Source organism: Poecilia reticulata, chromosome 10 (genome assembly GCF_904066995.2).
Source record: "Poecilia reticulata chromosome 10, P_reticulata-male-v2, whole genome shotgun sequence".
Classification (NCBI taxonomy): domain Eukaryota; kingdom Metazoa; phylum Chordata; class Actinopteri; order Cyprinodontiformes; family Poeciliidae; genus Poecilia; species Poecilia reticulata.
This window is the reverse complement of record NC_088839.1, coordinates 17,363,312-17,385,749: the sequence shown is the minus strand read 5'-3', so window position 1 is coordinate 17,385,749 and position 22,438 is coordinate 17,363,312. Positions and strand designations below refer to the sequence as shown.

At 39.0% G+C, this 22,438-nt stretch overlaps 1 protein-coding gene across 2 annotated transcripts in view; it reads left to right on the top strand.

Moving 5' to 3' along the window:
* The window catches only part of LOC103471738 (protein diaphanous homolog 1), a 46,486-nt gene extending 26,089 nt beyond the window's left edge, over window positions 1–20,397 (top strand). For both annotated transcript variants that reach the window (XM_081611496.1, XM_008420919.3), the window contains 15 exons: window positions 470–571; window positions 1,234–1,367; window positions 2,344–2,427; window positions 2,516–2,588; window positions 3,195–3,334; window positions 3,558–3,663; window positions 3,856–3,966; window positions 4,172–4,290; window positions 5,505–5,621; window positions 9,854–9,969; window positions 12,356–12,420; window positions 14,773–14,952; window positions 17,013–17,558; window positions 18,734–18,848; window positions 18,991–20,397. In XM_081611496.1, coding sequence (XP_081467622.1) covers window positions 470–571; window positions 1,234–1,367; window positions 2,344–2,427; window positions 2,516–2,588; window positions 3,195–3,334; window positions 3,558–3,663; window positions 3,856–3,966; window positions 4,172–4,290; window positions 5,505–5,621; window positions 9,854–9,969; window positions 12,356–12,420; window positions 14,773–14,952; window positions 17,013–17,558; window positions 18,734–18,848; window positions 18,991–19,019 — 2,037 coding nt within the window. In that variant the 3' untranslated portion in view covers window positions 19,020–20,397. The remainder of the gene's footprint in view (window positions 1–469; window positions 572–1,233; window positions 1,368–2,343; window positions 2,428–2,515; window positions 2,589–3,194; window positions 3,335–3,557; window positions 3,664–3,855; window positions 3,967–4,171; window positions 4,291–5,504; window positions 5,622–9,853; window positions 9,970–12,355; window positions 12,421–14,772; window positions 14,953–17,012; window positions 17,559–18,733; window positions 18,849–18,990) is intronic.
* The last annotated feature ends 2,041 nt before the right edge of the window (window positions 20,398–22,438 follow it).

Below are 22,438 nucleotides of genomic sequence, written 5' to 3'. Positions count from 1 at the left end.
AAATGTAGCCACTAAGAAGTCAAATAAAATTCATTATTCAAAATTCAATGTGCAGCTCAGTAAACTCATAATCTGCAGAACTACTGAACCCCTCACTGTTTAAAGAGCCTTCATGTGGGATTACCTAAATACCTTCAAAATAATTTCGACAACAGTTTTACACAGTTGAGTTTTTTTCTGAAAACGGATGTAAGTCATTAAGCGCTCCTATTTTCATATAATCACAGCCTACAACAGACTTCAGCACAAACATGTATGTTTTCATGTTTAATAAAGACAAACTGTAATTTCAAAAGCCAGGACCTCAAAATACAGTAAACTATACAAAAGTGTAATAATACACCTATTTTGTGTCTTTTTTTCCTTCAATCTTTTTTTTCTTTGAGAGTAAATAAATTCACAAAGTGGTTTGCCCTTCACATTTATTTATTTTTTTCCCATTTCTTTGCTTTTCCTATTTCTTCTAAAGGTGGACATGAACCTGAATGAGGAAAAGCAGCGACCGCTGAGGGAAAAACACATATCGATTAAACGAGAGATGGTCTCCCAATACCTCCACACCTCCAAAGCTGTAAGTACCCAAGTTAAATACCTAGTGGACGATGCCAAAATCATTGTGCAGATAAAACATTGAAATGCATGAATAAAAGCTATTGAGCTAGAAATTAATTTGTTTCAAAAGGTGCAGTGAAGACGGCAACATCAAAAAATTACAAAAAAAAAGTGATTGCAGTTCACATTTTGTCATATAACTTTTACTCTATGCAGGAGGTTTAGTTTAAAAAAATGGCCATTCTTCTCTTACCCATTTTGATTTGAATGGGTAAAAATGCAAGATGATCTTGTTGCCATTTTGTTTATATTTCATTTTGATTCAACAGAATACTTACACTTTGCAGCTACAGTTTAAGAAAAAAAATCCTCTGCACTTGGACTTTTACTACTTTAAATAGCAACTAATTTAGCTTTGAATGCTTTTCAAAGCTGAGATGTTTTGTTTGTACAAAATCAAAGGAAAACTATTAAAGCTTCTGTGATTTCATTGTGAATGAATTGTTCCATATAAATAAATTTGGACTTTGATCCTGGTGGGGAAAATTCAGATGTCAAAGCGGCACAAACCAGTATAGTGCAGACAAAAGAGTAAAATAGCATAAAAGAGTAGGATTAACTCTAACTAATGCGTTTTAAATTACAAATACTTTAAAATGTATTATTTGATGTGTTTTTCAGGGACAAGATCAAAGGGAGAGGTCCAAGTCGGCAATAATGTACATCCAGGAGATAAAGATGGAGTACAGAGACCCACAGCAGCTGCTTACCTGTCTGGAGTCCTTGCGAGTCTCACTCAATAACAACCCCGTCAGGTAATGCATACAAGATGAAAGGAATTTGGCCCTTTTTCCCTTCAAACCAGAGGCTTCATTAAATTAAATTTCAAATAAGTTGACCTATACTACATGTGTTGGGAATCTCATCTTTATCTTATGTGATAAGAGGATCTGAAGTGGTGAACATTTTATGGTGTCAAACGCTCTTTGAATGCAGTGACGGCCTGAAGTCCTTTGTAGGTTTTCTTGGACACTTTTTGTCTTCTCTGGTCATGTCCTTTGTGTTTTGCTGCAGCTGGCGCTAGTTTGAGGGGTTTTATGTTCTGTTCGTTTTCCCCACTGGAGAAAAATGAAGCTCAGTCAGGCTGAGATTAGATTGTCGACTTATCTATGCAGCTTCTTTAGGTTGTTTTGGTTAGATGGTTATGATTGTCCTGTGTTGTAAATTAAGTCTTATCTTATCTTATGGGGTTTGATTAATTTTTCTGCATGTCTGAGCATGATTGTGCATATACTCTATACACATTGTATTCACCACTTTCTCCTAATTGGAAGCATTATAATAAATGTGACTATTGGCCTTTCTCTTTGTGTTAGAAGTTACTATTTGATTTGGCCTTTTTCAGTTAAAAATGTTCAGTGGATACACGTGTTTCATTATTATGAAATAATGTAAGCATTTAGTTTCAGTTTCTGAGAATTGCCAATGGTGAAAATAACCATTATGAAATCACCAAAGACTGATATTTTCAGTCACATTTGTGCCAAACTTTATCTGGTAGAAAATGATACTGAAAATCATATTATAAAGAAGTTTGCTTTCTGGTACCTTTGAATCAAACCAGTTCATTAGTCTGGATTGTGTGTTAGACGGTTTTTTGGATACGTTTTTTATTTGTAGATCGAGTTTCAGAAATGACTCGGTCTTGATATATCTGAAAACTTCAAATGGTATATACTGAAAAAGAAAATTAAAAACAATTCTAACTTTTATTCATCTTTTCACGTTAAGTTGGGTGCAGAATTTTGGAGATGAAGGCCTCATGCTGCTTTTGTCGCTACTGAAACGACTTCAAGACGAGAAGGACGAAAACTTGTAAGTCACAGAAATCGGTTGAGCAAAGTGTGCTTTTTATGGAATCGACTGTATTTTGTAATACATTTCTGTCTATATTCTGTTTTAGACAAGCTAGAAATATGGGATACAAATGTCAACATGAGATCATTCGCTGTCTGAAGGCCTTCATGAATAACATGGTAAGAAAACTGAAATTCATTGGTAGATTAGAGATTCTTTTTTCTTTAAACCAGAGGATATTTGCTTTATTTGACATGAGTACTTGTTTTTTTTTTTTTTGTTTTTGTTTTTTTTTCAAAAATGTATGTAGTATACAATTCATACCACTAGAGGGCAATGTGACCACTATTTCAGGTGTCACTGATTATTTTTTTGATTTTCAAAGTAAATCTTAATTCTAATGACCTGAAACTGAATAGAAGCAGAACATCTAAGATTGTTGTAAAATAAGCGTATGCACTCTAAATATATTGAAGTATATTTAAGGGCTGGCATTATTGTGCAGCCCTTTTTAAGTTCTACTATATACTCGAGATAAAGTAGTATTTCTAATAATGTTTTCAAATGAGACATGCTCTTTTTAGTGTAGTTAATTTCCTGTATAACCTATATTGCCTAATGAAAATAGCCTTTGATTATTAGAAACTTGGGAGTGTTCCTTTTTTTTTTCTTTTTATAAGAATGTTTTTAATCCTCTGTATCAAAGTAAATATTGCTTGATGAGTGTTGTAGGCTGAAAACCCCATACATTCATTTTGAAATACGTGTTTTGCTCTTTCTATTAGTATGGTATAAAATCCATGTTGGGGAAGGAGGATGGGATTCGTCTCCTGGTCAGAGCCTTGAACTACAAGGTGCCCAACATGATGGTGGATGCTGCCAAGCTACTTTCTGCCATCTGTATTTTCGATCATCCTGACAACCTGTGAGGATAAATAAATTAAGTGCCAACATGGTGTGACCGAGTCGAGCTTAGTGAAGTGATGGTTATCATTTTAGGCCTGATTTAAATGTTCCTTCTACTATAATTTGTAGGCTAGTTTTGACAGTCATTAAAATCATGCAACGACACAGGCTTTTTTGGGGGGGGATTTCTGTGTGTATTATTAGTTATTAGGTAATGAAAATAAATCTTTGTCTTTTCCAAGTCATGATCGTGTTTTGGAGGCCATTACAGAGGAAGCTGAAAAACGGGATGCTGAGAGATTTCAGCCTCTTATAGATGGGATGCAGAGTAACCAAATTGCTCTTAAGGTATGCAGTCTGATTTAGATCTGGACCAGACCAAGAACTAAGAAAGAGATTTATTTAATCTGTTATACTTCTGTTTGATTTAAGGTGGCATTGTTCATTAACGGTACTTGATATAGCCTGTCATGTAAAAGGCAAATGTTTTACATTAAACGATTTTCTTAATGTGAAGCTAACTTGAAGTGTCTATTGCAGAGTGGATGTATGCAGCTGATCAACGCCCTAATCAGCCGGGCAGAGGAACTGGACTTTAGAATCCATATTCGTTCTGAACTCTTAAGACTGGGACTTAGACAACACCTGAGTGTAAGTCATTAGGAAAACTATCGGAGTGCATTATATATACCTGCTCATATTGATGCTTTTGCTGTAGAGTCACTGATGGATTCTTCTGGTTAAAGAAAAAATCTCAGCTGTCTAAGCTGAAAGATGTTTCACTGCGACACACCTCCTGCCATTCTCCTCCGAGTGCTTTCATCTCTCTCCTTCCATCCCATCCTGATCCCTGCAGGAGATCCGGAGGATAGAAAATGAGGAGCTACAGGTGCAACTCAATGTGTTTGATGAGCTGGCCGAAGAAGACTCAGACGACCTTAGAGGACGTCTTGAAGACATCCGCATAGAAATGGAATATCCTTTCAATAGCAATAGGCCTTTATTGAACACTCCACTCACATTACTTTACAAGATAAAGAAAATTTGAGTATTTTCCCCCTATATTATTATGATGCATTCTTTGAATTTTTCTGTTCACGCAACCCTTAAAGTGTGGTTAGCAAAATATATCTGTATTATGAACACTTTTTGAAAGACATGCCCATAGTATGACTGACTGCATATTAGCTTATGCTTTTAAATTTGAATTTGGATTCTCTATTTTCCTTATTCGATTTCTGGTTGACAACAGTTATAAAGTCAATATTTTTCATGCACAACAAACACAGTCCCGTTACTCCCTCTGTTACTTTGTTTTTGTTCATTTCTCGCAAATTAAATTTTGTGAACATAATCATATTAGCTGTGGTAAAGTCACAGTCAGCAAATAACCCAACCACTGGAGTTTTCTTAAAATAGCTCTAAATTATCTCCGTATTAGTCATACAGTCTAGCACCCCACAAGCACAATTATTTTTAAAACGTGCCTAATTTTAAATTCTCTTTCACAGCACTGGGTAAATTAGTGCACTGCCTACAGTTCACAATAACAAATGCATTACACCAGATGGAGTGTTTATGGTTGCTGTTATGTAGTGCACAATTAGCTAAAACAGCCCAATAAACAATACCAATCATACCATTGATTTCTGAGGTTTGGGAACCTGATTAGTTATTCGGACTGGATGACAGTTTTTCTTTTATCACCATTATGTTTTTTTCCCCTGTATTAAATAAATGGGACAGTTGTGAGATAAATTATTACAAAAGATTAAACTAAATGTATTTTGCTGCTTTGGACTTGCAGTTGCTGATTTTAAACACCAGGTGTCTCCCAAGTGTTACTGCAATCCTGTCCGCTTTGCACGAAGCAGCTCTGCTGGTCCCTAAACACATTTCAAATCCATTAGAACAACTTTTCAAATTACTTTTATAATTGTGTATACATTTGCTTATATACATACTTTTATATAATTACTTATGTGATGTAATTTTTTTATTTAGTATTACTGTTTGTCTCTGATCATCCAACCTCAGTATTGTTCAGTTTGCAGTAATTAATATTTGTTTTTACTGTACAAATATTTCTATTAGATTGTTTATTAATGATATATTCTAGGTATACATTTTATGTATTTTTTAACATGATCCTCTATCTGATGTATTCATTGAGCCTTAACTTGCTTCAATGATGTGAGGGAAGTGTTTGACATCCTGTTCAACACAGTGAAGGATTCCAAGGCTGAAAGTCACTTCCTGTCCCTGATGCAACACCTGCTCCTGATCCGTAACGATTATTTGGCCAGGTATTCCACAATAATGCACAAAACGCACTGATACACATCTGTTCTGTGATAGGTAGTTGCTGCTTGCATATTCACGTGTTGCATTTGACACAATTTGGCAATTATTTACCTTTAATTTATAGTGACTCACTTTGTCATTTATTGTGTCTTTGTGTTTGGGACTGAATTGGAACAGTCAACCCTTTTCTTTGCAGACATTTTGTCATTGTAAACTGATGAAAAGAGAAAACCACCGTTCTGAAAAACATTGGATTTTGCTATTGCATAATTTTGAAGATGAGGTAAATAAACAGCTAAAAAATTAATATTCATCCGTGTTGTGTCTGTACTGTGTAGAGCAAGCTTGGTTTCTACCAGCTTTGCACATCAACAGGATGTGTTGCCATGTTGTCAGATTGGATGAGGTTTACCTGTGTCGACGTCAACTTTCAGATATTGACACAGATTCTCAAACAGTGTCAGACACGGTGTTGGGCAGTTTTAACACACAAATATTCTTAAACTTATGCCATTACATTAGCTGTAGTTGTGTGTGTGTGTTGTCATCTTCTGGAAGGTGAAACTCGGCTCCCGTCTCAAGTATTTTTCAGCCCATGACTGAAAAATATTATTTTACTCCAGGATTGCGTTGTATTTAGCTCTGGATTCCCGTCCACTTGTACTGGCTTATCCTGTCCCTGTTAAGGAAAAACAAAATGGCACCATGATGGTTTACCACAGTTTTTCCACAGTTCTAGTTATCTAAAGCATGTAGGATTTTAAAATGGGCTAAAATGTATTATTATGTTCTCTCATTTTTCACAAAGGTGGGATTTGTGGAGTTCACACTAGTAGTTGTCTTGCAGAGAGTACTGAGCTCTTCATGTTTGCAGCTCCTCAAGAGTAAATGTGTGCCTCTTGGCCATTTCTCTGATGCTCTCTTTGCTTGGAGCATCAGTCAGGTGGATGGCAAAGAAATCTTTTTGATCATCCAAGAGTCATCTTGCTAGGTGTTTTCAGATGATTGAGCAGTGTCTGAGAGATGGTCAAAGCTTTGGATATTGTTCTAGCCTGGATTAAACTTCTTCGCACCTTCGTCTGTGGCGGTCTGCTGTGTTCCTTAGTCTTTCTGAAGTTATTTGTTCAAACAAACATCTGAGGCTTTTACAGAACTACTGTATTTGTTCTGAGATGAAATCATCCACAGGTGTACTGACTGAGTGTTCAAGACAATTGGATTTTAGGGGTATAAGCAGGTCCAGGACAGAATAAATATGCACACCACATCTCAGATTATTTGGTCAGCATCCTTTTTTTCCCCCCACTTCACAAGTATGTACCGCTTTTTGTTGATTTACTACTCAACGGGAGTAACTAAGACTTTTCTGTTTTGATCCGACAATCGTTGATCAGAGCTGATCAAGGGAAAATCACCCATTTTTAATCTCAGGCCAATTAACTGCTCTATCTCTATAATTGGAGCAGAAAAACTCTGTAGAGATAATAAGAACGCACAGTTCAAAAGCTTAAAAGATAATGACGGGTGTACGGTTTTAAAATAAATCAAGCATACCAGAAACTGCAGTCTTCTGCTTTTAATGTGAGCAATTTACAAATAAAAGAAAAATAAAATCTTAACACTACAGTGAGCACCAATGAAACATGGTAATATTGTTGTCCCCATGTAACAAATACAATCTGCCTTGGACCATAATAATCAGGAGTCTCTAGTAAATCTTTCACATCACTAGTTTGCTTATTGGCAAAAATAAATATAACAAAAACGCCCATTGTTTCATGCCATTAGATAATGAGAACAAAGTAAGAGCAAATGCAGCATTTTAGTTGTGGGTTAATGTTGACATGAAAGTAAAACTTGGAGAACATTATTGCTAATGCATTAAAATATGATCAAAGGCAGTTTTTACAGCAGATAACAGGCCTGTTTATTGGTAATTTGATAAAATGTAGAACGTTTGCCAATTGTTTCACAGCCAATGAAATAATAATAATAATAAAAAAATCTCATCTTTAACCAAAGTTTATAAGAACCAAAGTGCTTCTTGTGGCCCCAGAGCTGCAAGTTGCAGACACCTGCTGTGGAGAAACAATGGAGTATTGTTAAAGAAAGATGCTGATGTTTGTACTCAACATACAAACGTCAGCAGGACTATTAAAGCAACCTGGGTTTCCTCATCTCTCTCAGCACAGGACAGGCTGATCATATCTATGCCTTGCAAAAATTATGCTTTATTCATACACAAGGAACCCTGAGGATGTGTTGCATTCAGGCACTGTACAATATATTGACAGGTTATTCAGAGGGTCAACATCTCTAAATTGAAATCATTTTTTTCAGAGAAATTGAGTTTTGGTTTGATTTTAAGCAGTAGACTATCAAAATAAACAAATAAGCATCGGTTTAAATTTTTTAAAAGTGAATTAGTAAAATAAATTACTTTTTGGTGAAATAATTTAAAACGCACCTGGAGCCTAGTCTGTGTCATTGCCTTTAAATCAAATTATTAACTGTTTGATTAGCATATCGGCGCATAAAGCTTAGAAAAATAACTCATCATTTAGAAAATAAACAGCATGTTTTTATAGACTAAGTGAGGCTGTGGACAACAGAAATCATCCGATGATGGTGTCGGCATACCTTATTTTGATTCTCCTCGCATCTCCCTTATTTCAGCAGTTTTCTCCATTTGCTGTTTGTTTTCTAGAGGGCCTTATCGAGACAGTGAAATTAATAAATGCAAAGAAGTCCAGTTTCATTTTAATGGAATTGAGCACCATCCACGCTTATCAGAAGAAATATGCTAATGTCTCGCCTGGTGTCCTCCAAAACCCCTTGGAGTGTGATTTAAAGGAAAGAAAGGGGAATGATTGAATGACAAAACCGTTGCAGAATCATATTAACATTTACTTAGTGTTGTGGATTTGTGTGTGTCCCTTATTAATTTAAAAAATATATTTGCAGCTGCATTCTTGGCATAAAAAAATTATAAGTCTGCCTGCTTAAATGGATGTTTGCCCAGTGTCTTGACTGATGTAATAATGCAGACATAGGATGGTCTATTTTTATCTCTTAACCAAGCAAAAATTCAAAAACCATCTCACCAGCTGATGTTTTTTTTTTTTTTTATATGTGTGTAGCAACTTTTTTTTTACCTGACACACAATGGAGGTGGTCTGTAATGGACTCCAAAGATATATCGAAAGTAAGAGGAGGAGAAAGGGCTTCACAGGGCACAAAGTACAGCTTTGTTAATACAGAGATGAAAGGAAAATGAAGGTGGAGACTGTGAGACAATAGTACAGAGAAAATTGAGAGCAGTGGTAAATTGCTACGTAGAGTACCTGCTGATTTGCTCCTTTATTCAGACATGGTTGGTTTCAGGCTCAAGTGGCGCAGAGGGGAGAGTTTAGTGGACAAGTGTGCAATATATGCTTAATGTAGTTTTATGCACATAGTATATATTTAGTCTTTTAAAGGTTTAGTAGATGTACTTATAGAATTCAATTTGTTCTGTACAGGCTCTTGATGTAGTAAAATAGATAAACCCCTGGCCCACCACAATCTCCTACTTGTCATTTGTAGTTGAAAGTGTCCTCAAGATTATTAAGAATATCACATTTTTAGAATAAAGTTCTTTTTTTCTTGCAACACTAGATGTCTCTCTCGCTCCACGGATAAATCTAAACTTTGGGGAGGAAAAATAAATAAAAAAAACACACCTAAAGTATAGTGAAGTAGTGAAATAAGCATAAGACAAAAGCAAAGTGAGAGAGCAGAGTACAGAGACAGAATAAATAGTGTTGAGTTTTTGAATCTGGCAGCGTCTAATGGGGTCGAAGAATAAGGCACCTCTGAAATTGAGTGTCTGTGTGAAGCTGGTTTGATCAGACGTTTGACGCTGGACACAAACCAGCAAGCGCTCGCACGAGCAGTTGCACACAATCAATCTTTGTGACAAGAAACTCAAACTGCCCTGCTCGCACAGACATCCAATCTCAGTTTCAAAGACAGAGTAGCGGAGGATGTGTGCTCACACATTTTTTTTTTTTTTACCCGAGCAGGGTAACATCATTTGTCTTGCGCAAAGTCAGAGGCTCTGTTATTGACGAGTTGAAAATCGGTGCCATTTGCTTTATTTTGCACATCAGGTTTGGGGGGGGGGAAAGAAAGTGATGCTTCAAGAGAGTTTTGAAAATATTTCTAATGATAAATTCATTTCTTCTTCTAATAGGCCTCAGTACTACAAGCTGATAGATGAGTGCATTGCTCAAATTGTGCTTCACAAGAATGGGTCAGACCCTGACTTCAAGTGCCGCAAGCTCCATGTCGACATCGAAGGTTTGATAGGTGAGTTATTGGATCAGAACATGTCAGCCTTCAAGGATTTTTCATCCTTTTAAATCCCACCTTCAAGCTTTTCCACGTACTTCTGTACTTGAATGCGCCTTCACTCTTTGAACACAGAATGCCAATAGATGAAAAGAAAAATCGGTACAAACTGTTGGTCATTTTTGACTTACAGGAATGAAGAGTGAAATTTTATTCAGTCATAACAGGTTTGCATATCAAGTCGAATATATCATTGGTAAAACCACAAGGTGGAGCCAGAGAGGAAGTACTGATGTAGTCAGAATGGTGCTACAGGTTTTAACAGCACAAATAAGTTGTATAAAACAAATTTGTTATGAAACAAAAGATTAAAAACGGCCTCTTTCCTTCTGTGCGACTCCAAACTCAGCTTGCTGCTGGATGGTAGCTTGAATACTCTGCTGGGGAAGGCATAAATAAAACAAGCCAGCAGTGCCCATCTTCATTTGTCTGCAGGGCACACCATCTCTTCCAGCTGCAGGCATGACACACACTTTTTTTTTTTGGGAATCAAAGTATTAGGACTGATTTATGGGGTGTCAAAACCACTTTGTAGAACTCGCTACCTTGGATGTTTTTACCAGATCCAAATAGCTATTCTGAAAGATAAACGGAAAAACGTTTCCAGCGATGAAGGTGATGCTTTATCATTAAAGTGGGGGCATTAAGTGTCTTCAGGGTGAAATGTATGCTGTTCCACAAGGTTTACTGATTGAAAAGCTCCACAAGTAGTTTAGCAACTGCTAAATTACTGCTAAAAGTAGTTTAGGGGGCTCCCTCACCCCCCCAAAAAACCTTAAGGTTTCAACCAGTTTCTTATGACTGACAACCTGGTCAGTCACAATATGAAGTAGGAAGAAATGACTGTCAGCTTTTAGAAGAGACAGAAATGGTTGGACACAGACCTTAATCCGCCATCAGAAAGGTGTCGGGGGAGGGGATTAAAGTCGACTTTGTGATTGCCACTGATCCGTGAGATCCGTTTCATGTCACTCTCCATTGAATACAAACACAAAATGTGGATTTCTCCCCTGTAAAATAATCGTTCCTGGGAGAAGCCGTGAATACTTGTCTAAATACAGAATTTTATTTATTTTTTCTTCCACTTGAGTGGCAGTTGTTAAAGATCACTGCCAGCAGATGGGGAAAAACAAAGCAAAATACAGGTGCAGGCCATGTCTCATGAGTTCAATGCTCTTTATGGCAGGTCTCCGTTGCTCACTGCAGGAGACTCTAATTGCGCTGCTTCTAAATGCGTCCTGACACACGCGCGGGCTGGCTGGCCTCTTTTAAGCCTGTCAGAGTTATTATTGGTGGAAAGCAGCCCAATTCTGCCCTGCATGCATTATTTAGTGTTTTTCTTTGAACTCTGAAATTCAGCACAGTTTCCCCCCCCCCTTCCACATTCTGTCTCCCTCTGTGCTCTCTATTCAAAGTTTGTCCCATTTAGCCTAGCCACCATAAGAGACTCGCCCCCTCCGCTAAATCCATTTCACATCCAATAACCACGTAAACTCGTACACAAATACACCCTGAAATTGCATGGGGGTCGGTATATTATACATTTCTTTTTAATCGGGGAAGGTCTTGATCTCCGTTTTTTCCATTCAGTTTATCTTATTATAGAAAATCATTCTTTCCCATTTTATCTATTCCGATAGTGTATTTCTTTTATCTCATCTCTTATCTTTATGGTTCACTTTCTACTTAAGCGTGCACAGATTTTTGTAATTTTCTGTGAGCTTCACACAGCTTTCCGTTTGTACTTATCTGCATCAATTCCCCCCAGTGCGACCACCCCACACCCCGCTTCCCACCCCGGGGCACCATAAGCTGCCTTTGATCTGGTGACATAGTGGCATTTATCTTCATATTAATTAGCTCCATCATCCAGCTCTGAGCCACCTGTTGACCCTGCAATTATGCAGTAAAGGCATCCTGTTGGCCGTTCAGTGTCCTTCTCACCCTGTCCTCTGCCAAGACGCATATCTGATAATACATAACTCCCAGAGCAGAGATTTATTTTGCATGAAGGGAAAACAAAGGTGTGTGTGCAGAAGGCTTAAAAGGTAATGATATGTAAAAGCAGCATGCGACACAAAGCATCCTATTGTAATGAGATGCCTCTGCTATCGCCTCATGGATCTTGACTGCGAGTGTTGTGATAAGGGGGAAAAAAAATGAGAAGACAGATGGCTTGTATCCTTCTGTGAATTTATGTGAGTGCACAAACCCCGTACCACACTGAAGGGGTACAATGGCTCCGAGGTGCGATGTGTGCAAATGTGTTGTCAAAACCCTTATCTGTGACCACTCTTCTGGTTTCTCTCCCCTCCCCTTTTGTTTCCTCTGTTTCTGTCCAAAGACAACATGGTGGACAAGACCAAAGTGGAAGTCAGTGAGGCCAAAGCGACAGATCTGGAGAAGAAGGTACACACAAATCTACTTAATAGTGAAATAAGCCTTGCAGACACAAACAAAAGCAAGAACAAACTCATCAACTGAGAGAGAATCACGCGACCTATAACCTAAAAGACGGTAAATAAAAAATAAAAAATACTGTGAAAGTGTTCTTCAGTCTGACTCAGACATGTTTGAATTATAATGACTTTAGGTTGGCTATCGTCAGGCTGACATGAGATGACAAATTACAAAAAGCGAGAAAGAGAGGTTGACTGAAAATGAGCATCCACTCTCCTGAAAGCCGCCCGACAGACGAGCGCACGTACGTGCTCACCCAGACACATGGGGGGTAAATGTCTTGATTGTGGCTTGTTGCCAGCCTGATGTTTCTGTCCTAGTGACGGGATAATTGCAAAGAGGGAGCTAAAAACTAGTCTTCATTCATAATACGCAGTTACATGTGGGATCATATCAATCGACGAGACACATCCACACTAGCAGGCGCGCCGTGACGTCTAATTGTCATGGACCACACATCATATTGGTGGTTGAGCATGATGGGGTAATTGCGAGCAGTCCCTTTTGGCAGGAATTAGGGATAAGGCTGTCAGGCTGCTGACAGCCAGAGTAACGGATCCGCTTTCTGCAAATTAAACAGCTGTGTTTGTGCCTGTGTCTTCATGTAGTTGTCTTTTTTTTAAACATCATCCTGTTTGTCAGGTGTCTGAGGGAAAATGATTTGAAAATTGCGTTTAAAGTGAGAAAATTAAAAATGCTGTAAGAAGTTTCACTTATGAGGGGGAAGGCGTTGGAAAAAACACTGTGAAGGGCGCTCATTTAAAAACACTGAAGCCTCCTCACTTTATAATTGACTGCAATTTTCGGAGTAAATTATACAATAATACAGAAAAGCACTAGACTGCTAGAAATGTTCTCACAGGCTCAACAGAAATTGTCTCAACAGGTCTGAAATATGTAAGAACAGCTGCCTCTTCAACGAGAATCCTTAAGCCTTCTGCTCGAGAACACACTTGGCTCTTCCATCCATTTTCTTGCACCCTTGTCCCTTAGTGGGGTCGGGAGGGTTGCTGGCGCCTATCTCCAGCTAACGTTTTGGGCGAGAGGCAGGGTTCACCCTGGACAGGTCGCCAATCTGTCGCAGGGCAACACAGAGACACACAGGACAAACAACCATGCACACACACACACACTCACACCTAGGGGCAATTTAGACAGACCAATTAACCTGACAGTCATGTTTTTGGACTGTGGGAGGAAACCGGAGAACCCGGAGAAAACCCACGCATGCACAGGGAGAACATGCAAACTTTATGCAGAAAGACCGGGGCCGGGAATCGAACCCAGAACCTTCTTGCTGCAAGGCAACAGCTCTACCAACTGTGCCACTGTGCAGCCCACACTTGGCTCTTATTATTTGTAAAAAAAAAAAAAAAGAAAATAATAAAGAATTAACACTTCTCAGCCATTTTTTTGAATGAATTGTTTATAAATTTAGGTTAAGTTTTACTCATGTAGTATTGTTTTTGATTTTTATCAGCCTTTGTTTTGCAAAAGTACTTTGATTTCTCTGCTTTCACATAACAAGTCGCAACGACAAACTTCGGTTTATTTTGTTGGGATTTTTTGTGTTAAATCAACACCAAGTAAAACAGAGAGGTAAAATGGAAAGAAAATGATGTATGCTGCATATGTTTGGGGAGGGAATGCCTCCATCAGGTTTAGGCTGAGATTTTTGCCTCTTCTTCTTTGCAAAATACCTCGGGTCTCAACACCGACTCCGTTTTGTTCTGGACTTTGACTTAGACATTCATTGCCATGGTTTTAGCTAAACCATTAATTTTCCTGCTGGGAGGTCAGTTTCATTAAAAAAAAAAGCTTAAACTATTCAGTTTCCTCAACTTCCACCAATTTTGCTGATCTACAACAAAGCTCCCTAGAAAATAGATTAAAGTTTGTTGTTTTTACCCAACAAAGGTAAAAAGCGGCAGTAGTACTTTTGGAAAATACTTTTGTAGTATAGTTTGTAGTGGAATGGTTTTTTTCTATCGGAGTCCAATGTTTTTAGAAACAAGCATAATTACAAACATTATTTAATTAATTAACCTTAATCGTGTTTTCAAGTACCACATTATGATTAACATTTTGAACAGTCAGGATTCCTGTGCAGCGCAGGGACCTCTGTGACTTTTTCTGAGTGTTCTTGTGAAATTTAGGAGAAACAACGGCTCGCTGCTGTCCAGCTAACACCTCATCACAATAAATACAAACGCAACACTGCTAAGTTTAAGCTTTTCCCTCCTCTTTTTAAGTACACTAATTATTTGGTGTCTCTTTAACCATGACTTGAATACACATCAGCTGGATGCAGAGCTGACAGCGCGCCACGAGCTGCAGGTGGAGAAGAATAAATTGGAGAGTGATTATGACCAAAAGCTGCAGGACCTGAGCCAAGAAAAGGAACAGCTGGCCTGCGCCAAACTGGAGCGAGAAAAGGAGAACCAGGGTCTGCAAGAACAGCTAGGCTCTTTGCAAAACCAGGTATACACAAACAGATAATCATGGTTGTATTTTCAATTGTCACTTTAATCACTGTCTTCAATTTTGTGTGTATCATTAAGCTTCCGAAGCTTTTATGTTTGCAGTTCATATATTAAGCTGTACTTCTGTATTTTGTTAATCGTTCTAGTTATATAGTTAGATCAGCTACAACATGCTCAGGAAACATGCACAGAAAACGGCATGAAGCAAAAATATTTTGAGGTGCAGAAAAAATGCAATCTTTCAATTCCCTACGTTGAATCGTTGCCTAAAATTAGTGAACGCCCACTTTAGGACCGAAGCCCTTCATGCTTCTTGATTTTAGGAAATGCCGCTGATGAATGGAAGAAAAATAAAAGGATATTGCAAGTGCGCCAAATTCTGCAGGGATTAGAGAACTTTATAAATAATAAAAAAGCGGGACATTCGGAGGGACTAAAAAGAGAAGGAAAAAAAAAACAGGATGGAGTCGGGACAAACATATTTTCTAAGGCCAAGATACACATGCAGTTTGTGTGTATTTGTGTATTCACTCATGGGGAGGCAAAGATGAGGATTGTTTAGCTGTCAGTGTCCTGCTGCCACACCAGCTGGACTCTGCCTCGTAGTGACAAACAAATTCACAAACACATCAAGTGACCCAGAACCGTCTGCCTCTGAGCACGTGTGCTCGTTAACTTTATGAAGATGTTTTTGTGTGTGTGTGCGTCTGTCTGTCTGTCATTTGAACAACCACCCAACTTCCAACATGAGCTTCATCCGTAGAAGCTGATGCCAGCAGAGTCAACTTCTCATCGAACAAAGGCTCTAAACAAACACACACACTGTCTCTGTGACAGTTGTCCAAAGCGTCACCAGCACCACGAGCCAGGCATCAAACAAGCTTCTCATACTAAGATGGCTCACGTTCTGTGTTTGAGGCGCTGCCGATGGAAGATTTCTTCACATGTAGAGATCTCTCGGTGTCCCCTCGTATGATGCTGTGCCCAGTTCTTCATCTGCTGCTGCACTAAGAAAGCCTGCCTCCGAGGCTCCCTGCGTCTGTTACTGTCTTCCTTTCAAAGTCCGAGGAAACAACACAGACAATTTGTTACACTGCTGCATGCAGACAGGGATCCACACACGTACATGCACGCACGCACACAGTGTGTTCACTACAAATACAGAAGAACACATAGAGGAAATGAGCTTCTTGGTGCGTGCTAGCTCTAAATTGTGTGTGGTGTATCAATATTCCAAAAGCTAGTCTGCTTTTATTAGCTGACTGACTTTAATGACTTGGACAGTTTTCTCAAAATTTGGCACCAACTGATGTAAATACTGTAATCAGTACTTCAGTGTGGAAATGAAAAATTCATTACACTCTCACTTCTCATTTAGAACTTTATCCTCGTCTTTCAAAACTTTTTTCTTTGAATTCCTCTGTGGACTTAATTCCCTTCTGCTATCATTTTCTGTGTACTTTGCCCTGCATTCTCTTCTCGTTTCTTCCAAAACTAAATCTTTTTTAGGCCGTAATCACTAACTCACTTCTTTAGTTATTTTCTTTCAGTTGGCTTCTGTTTTCCTTGGAAACAGAATTTGGCAAGGGTGAAATTGAAAATGATGATTCAAGGGATTTCAGCGTGAGCGTCGACCTCTTCCAGTTCTACAAAAAAGACTCTAGAATTTCTAGATATATTTCTGGAATATATTATATAATATATTCTGGAATTTTCTGTTATGTTAAATAATATTGTTAAAAAAAATTGACAATGGATCTTGAACATGCGACACCAAAGCTAAAACTAGCAGACGTTGCACTGCTTAACCCAAATAACAGTCTAAAGCCAATAATATGTTGGGTTTACTTAAGACTTGGGCCTAAAAATTAAAGTTAATTAGTTGAGTCGGATGGGGCTCGGACTCTGCCCCAGAGGATAACCTGGTTTGGTTATCCTCTGCAGATAACCAAACCAGGCTTAGGTTTGATATTTCTTTTGATGTTTTTAGACTGGATCTAAACTCGAGTGTGACTAAATGTTCTTTTCCTGGTTCTTTTCATAATGATTTACCTACAGATTGAAAAGTTGTCGAAGGATCTGGAAGAAGCCAAAACGAAGGTGGTTACGGTTACTGTTCCTGTGCCAACACCCGGTGTGCCACCTCCTCCACCTCCTCCACCCCTTCCAGGCCAGTCTGGTGTTGCACCTCCAACTGCGCCTATACCAGGCCACGCAGCTATACCTGGTCCAGTTCCTCCCCCTCCACCCCCACCGCCTTTACCTGGGATGCCAGGACCACCACCTCCTCCGCCTCTCCCCGGCATGCCAGGACCACCACCTCCTCCGCCTCTCCCCGGCATGCCAGGACCACCACCTCCTCCGCCTCTCCCCGGCATGCCAGGACCACCACCTCCTCCGCCTCTTCCCGGCATGGGAGGACCACCACCTCCTCCACCCTTACCAGGTGGTCCTGGTATTCCTCCTCCACCACCAGGACCAGGTATGCCTCCACCCCCGCCAGGAAACTGGGGTCCTCCTGCACCACCTGCACTACCCTTTGGGCTCCAGCCTAAGATGGAATACAAGCCAGAGGTCCAGTTGAAGAGGGCTAACTGGAGTAAGGTCAGTGCTGACAAAAGCAGTTAAAAATGTTATTTATAATATTTAGCAACCTGTAGGTTGATTAACATGTATTTAAGCCACAGAGACTTGTAGAAACATCATTGTATAGCATAACATTTTTTCTTATAGGCGTCTCTGTACGAGTAATATGTGAGCTTGGAGCTTTTCCAGTGAAATATTCACCAAAAGTAGCTTCCACGCATACGTGTATCTCATGACTATGTGCTTCAAGTTCTTCAGCACCCTCTCCTCTATGATGGTTAAAACATCAAAACGTCTTTCTTTCTTTCTTTAGCCTAAAGCTACTGTTTAATGGCTAAAGCAGACTTCATCAGCATTTACACTCTCTCTTTCTCACTTCTCCTTTGTTGGGGTGGTACGAGGGTTTGACAAGGATGTCAAAGAAATTGCGTTTTAATAAGCCTCCTTCTTTTAACTGCACCACTGAAAGATAATTAAATTGCGGCTGGAAAGGATGGTATTCTTTTGTAATTTAAATTGACTTTTTTTTCTGGCTTGGGTGTCATCCGTTTTTTTTTCTCCTGTGCATGCTCTCTTGCTTTCTTTCTTGCTCCTTCGACTCATTGCCATATCACATTTCTTTTGCCTCACTCGCTGTCTTTTCTGTCCTACACCCATCCCTGAGGCAATGTCCATAATGAAAGGCCTGATATCTCTAAATTTACTACCCCTGCTTTCTCTTTCGTTATGGGCTTTTTATTCTCTTGATAAGAATTTTGAGAAAGTGGAGGAGAGGGGAAAAAAGCATGGTTAATTTTGACTTGTGCGAAAACATGCAGATAAAACTAAGGGGGGAAGGGATTTAGAAGTCAAAAGTTATTTGAAACTTAATCTGAAGTTGTTTTACACCATAATATGTACAATAATTAGAGAACATGACTACATGCATCTTCTTCTCTCTTTCCTTTTTGTGTCCTTCATCCTCTCATACCATCATTCCTACCAATTTCCTTTAGTTTCTATTGACTTCTTCATCTGCAGATCTCATTGTTTGCCAGGTGTGCAGATAACCAATTTTGGGCTATTGAGCCAATTTGATGGAAAGATCATATAACAGCTGTGATTCATTTCCCTCCTATTCATGTCATGTTTCTTTTCATGTCATGTTTCTTTGTCTTCCCTCTCCTGTACATTCTGACCTTTGTGCTTTTTAGATTGCAGCTGATGACCTGAGTGAGAACAGTTTCTGGACCAAATCCAATGAGGACCAATTTCAGAGCAATGAACTGTTTGCCAAACTCACGTTAACTTTCTCATCACAAACAAAGCGTACGTTTTTATCTAGTGTGTAATATCTCATTGCTTTTTACATTGCATTTCTAAATATTAAAGAATGCTCTTCTTTTTTTTTTTTGGTCTTTTTCTATGTAATTTCCACAATCCATGATGCCTTTTCTTCTTCTTTCATCAGCCAAGGGTGGTAAGTATACTGCACACTGATTTTTCACACATTTTCTCTTGCGCTTCTCTCTTTCTCTCATAAGCCGATGACACAGCAGGACTCCACACTAACTTTTTCAACTGGTTGCACTAGTGTGTCTAACCTTTTCAATTAGGTGCAGCCAGATGTTCACATCTCCTTTATTAGTACCACGATACATCTTTGAAACTCAGATTTTGGTCATTTCCTGATTGACAGCAATGTAAATAGGAATTTAACAACATGAAGATTTTGTATCACGATACAAAGTCATCCTTTATGTATTCAATATTGAGAAAATATAACTGACTTTTATTCACATTTTAGTATTTCCTTTATCCCCAAATCACAAAAAGTGATTACTTTTTAACACTTTTTGAAGTATAGCTACTAATGTTAACCATATTAACTAAAATTAGCTTTACGAAGATGTTTGTGTATGTGCGTCTGTCATTTGGACAACAACTAGCTTTCTTAGAATACATGGCAGTTGAAGGACAAATGGCAGTCCTTTCATTCAGATAAAAAGTGATATTTATTACTGTGAAATGCTACCATTAATAAGACCAAAACGGAATATTGTCTTCAACCTGAGAAATTCTGGAACATTTAGTTTCTATTTTGATAGAAACTTTGTTTTGTCAGAAACATGAAATCGTTGACAATATGCCTGGACTGTGGCGCTCTGAGGTATAGAAAAAATAATCTATTTTTCTGTGTGTGTGTTTTCTTGACATTATCAATGAAAGTTATCAAAACTACAAACCTCAGCATAGAAGAAGATATAGCCAGCAGCATAATCAGCCAAGACAGGAGCGCAAATGACAGCTGCAGACTTTCTCATATGGACATAATCATCCATAGTTGTTAATCTGACGATATTAGCATCGCTGTCTGTTGTCATGGAAACCATCCTGGTAAATGGACTGAACTTATATAGGCACTTTTCCAATCATTTTGACCACTCAAAGCGCTTTACGCTGGAGTCACATTCACCCATTTGCACTCACAAACGCACACACGTTTACACCGATACGTAGATCGGTGGGAAGCTTGTGGTTAGGCACCCAGGGGCACATCAACATGTGACAAGAGCAAGCTGAAACCGAACCTACATCGTTCCGATCACCGGACTGCTCTACCCACAGAACCACAGTCGCCCCACTTTTTTTAGTGAGTCATGTTAGCACTTCAATCATGCTTAGTGTAACAATGCTTGTGTCTTTGTCTTCAAGCTGTAACTGCACCAACTAAAGCAGTTTCAGAGAACCTGAAACCTGAGCCAGATGATCGTAATAAAACGGCAACATCTTAGTTGATCATAATCTTAGATGATTGTAATGGTATTAATAATTTTAACACAATCGTCCGACCCGCTTTCTAAGAAAAACTCAAAAACATTTGACCTACACTTTTTAAATGGTATTCTACTTACACCCTATGATGCATGCAAGCTATTTTGTTTCTTGCTTTTTTTTTGTTATTGTTTTGCAAGGTGAGGAAAATGCTATATCATTAAAGAATTTCAAAATGAAAAAACACTTTTACAGCTTTGTGAAAAATGTATTGAAAATATGTTTCAGCAATTTTTTTAAATGTAGTTTGTTACATATTGCCTCTCCCTAAAACATGCTGAGTATCTCGTGTGTCACCTTGTTTTTTTCACAGGTCTCTTATAATTTTTTTTTACCAATTAGTATTAGCACTAGAATAAATATAACAGTCTGGTAATTCTTACTTCTAAATATAGTCTTTTTTTTTTTTGAAGATTTATGTTTTAAAATGTAATTTTGACCCCAAAAAAATAATTGTGCGCAGTTTGTAGCTATTTTGATTTGGAGCAGGAAGGCACCAGTCTGGGGTGTTCCTGGATGGTGTTTGCATGAGCTCACTGCTAACTGACTTAGCTTTAGCAGCAGACAGAGGAAGTGGAGGCTGGGGACATAACTTTAGTTTCTTTGGACAGGAAATCTTACTAGTCATACTAGAGCAAAAAAAGAAAACAATTTGCACTTCACAGATTTTTACTTACCTTTACAGGGTTGTTATTTGGAAAGGGCAAATCAAAACGATGTTAACCTCGACTTGATTACATGCCTTTACCCACTGTGGACCATTTTCTCATTGCACTCGTGGCTTGAGCTGGGACAATCACTACTCGGGCATATTTGGAGCACACCAATGCAGGTAGACGCAGACAATGGGGCGACAGAATAGGAAGGGATAAGAAGAAGGTCACTGATGTCCTTTGACGACTCACCAGCTGTCCTGGCACAAAATGCTGACACACACGCACACACACCTGTCCACTCCTCTCACCTTGTCCCGGTGTCACTGAGCCTTCTGCTCCTACTCCTCCATATTCAAATTATATCCCGGACATCAGGAGCTCCCAGACAGTGTGTATGCAATTTTATCTCACCTTCAGTCTCAATACTCATCACACACACTCAGGTCATATACATAAACAGTAGTGTGCATGCACAAGACAGCTTATGCTAGCTTTTGATGTCAGTTAAATGTCAGAGCTGGCAGCTGTCCCATCTGTATATCAAATCCTTACGTTCGGCTGCCACTCCATAATATGACCTCCTCTACACTCCATTTGGCACATGCTCCTATGAATCCTTTTTTTATTGGCTGAGACAGCCGCCTGTTCCGTATGATGTCAAATAACCTTTTCCAAGCGCTGCATATAAAGACACCATGGCCTTTTCATAGCCTCACACCTGTCTGCTGGTGGGAATGTAAAAGGGGGGGTACGGTAGTAGGGGGTGCACAGGTAGGCGTTATTGATTTACTTGCATATTTTTAGCATGCTGAAACTGAGTAGTTTTGATTAAAACATTCTTATGTGCAAGGTCTTTTGTTTTTGCGAGGCCGATTGTGTTCAAGACTCAAAGTCTTTTTTGTGAATATGTCTGTATTAGTTCCTGCCGTATAAAGTATGTGAAGCACAGATGTCACTAAGCTCCCACTTTGCTCAAACTGTGTTCCTTTGCCCATGATTTTGTTAAAAACAGCTGAAGGCCTGTTATATCCCCCCTGAGCTCCCTCTCACTTCCAGAAGCTCTCTTTCACTCTTTCCATTGTGCTTGGTTTTTTTTTTTGCTCCTTTTGTGCTGCTCATTCCCCAGTCTCCTTGAAAAGCAAACTGAGATCACACAAAGTCTTTGCTGACCCACTCTGACCCTTCCTCCTCCTCTTCATCAGTTGCCCGGCAGCTGGACGAGCAAGCGCACACAGCCACACAAAAAAATAGACATGCAGCATTGGTAATATGCTCAGGGCGCGGTCAGAAGTGTCGACCTCTGCTGCTTAGTTGAAGACCAGACAACTGATGGAGGGAGACACTCATCCTCTGGCTGCACAGAGATCCTGTAGTCGCAGTTAAACAGTTTCACATATCACAATTGCGTGTGCCAGAATTTTTCTAAAA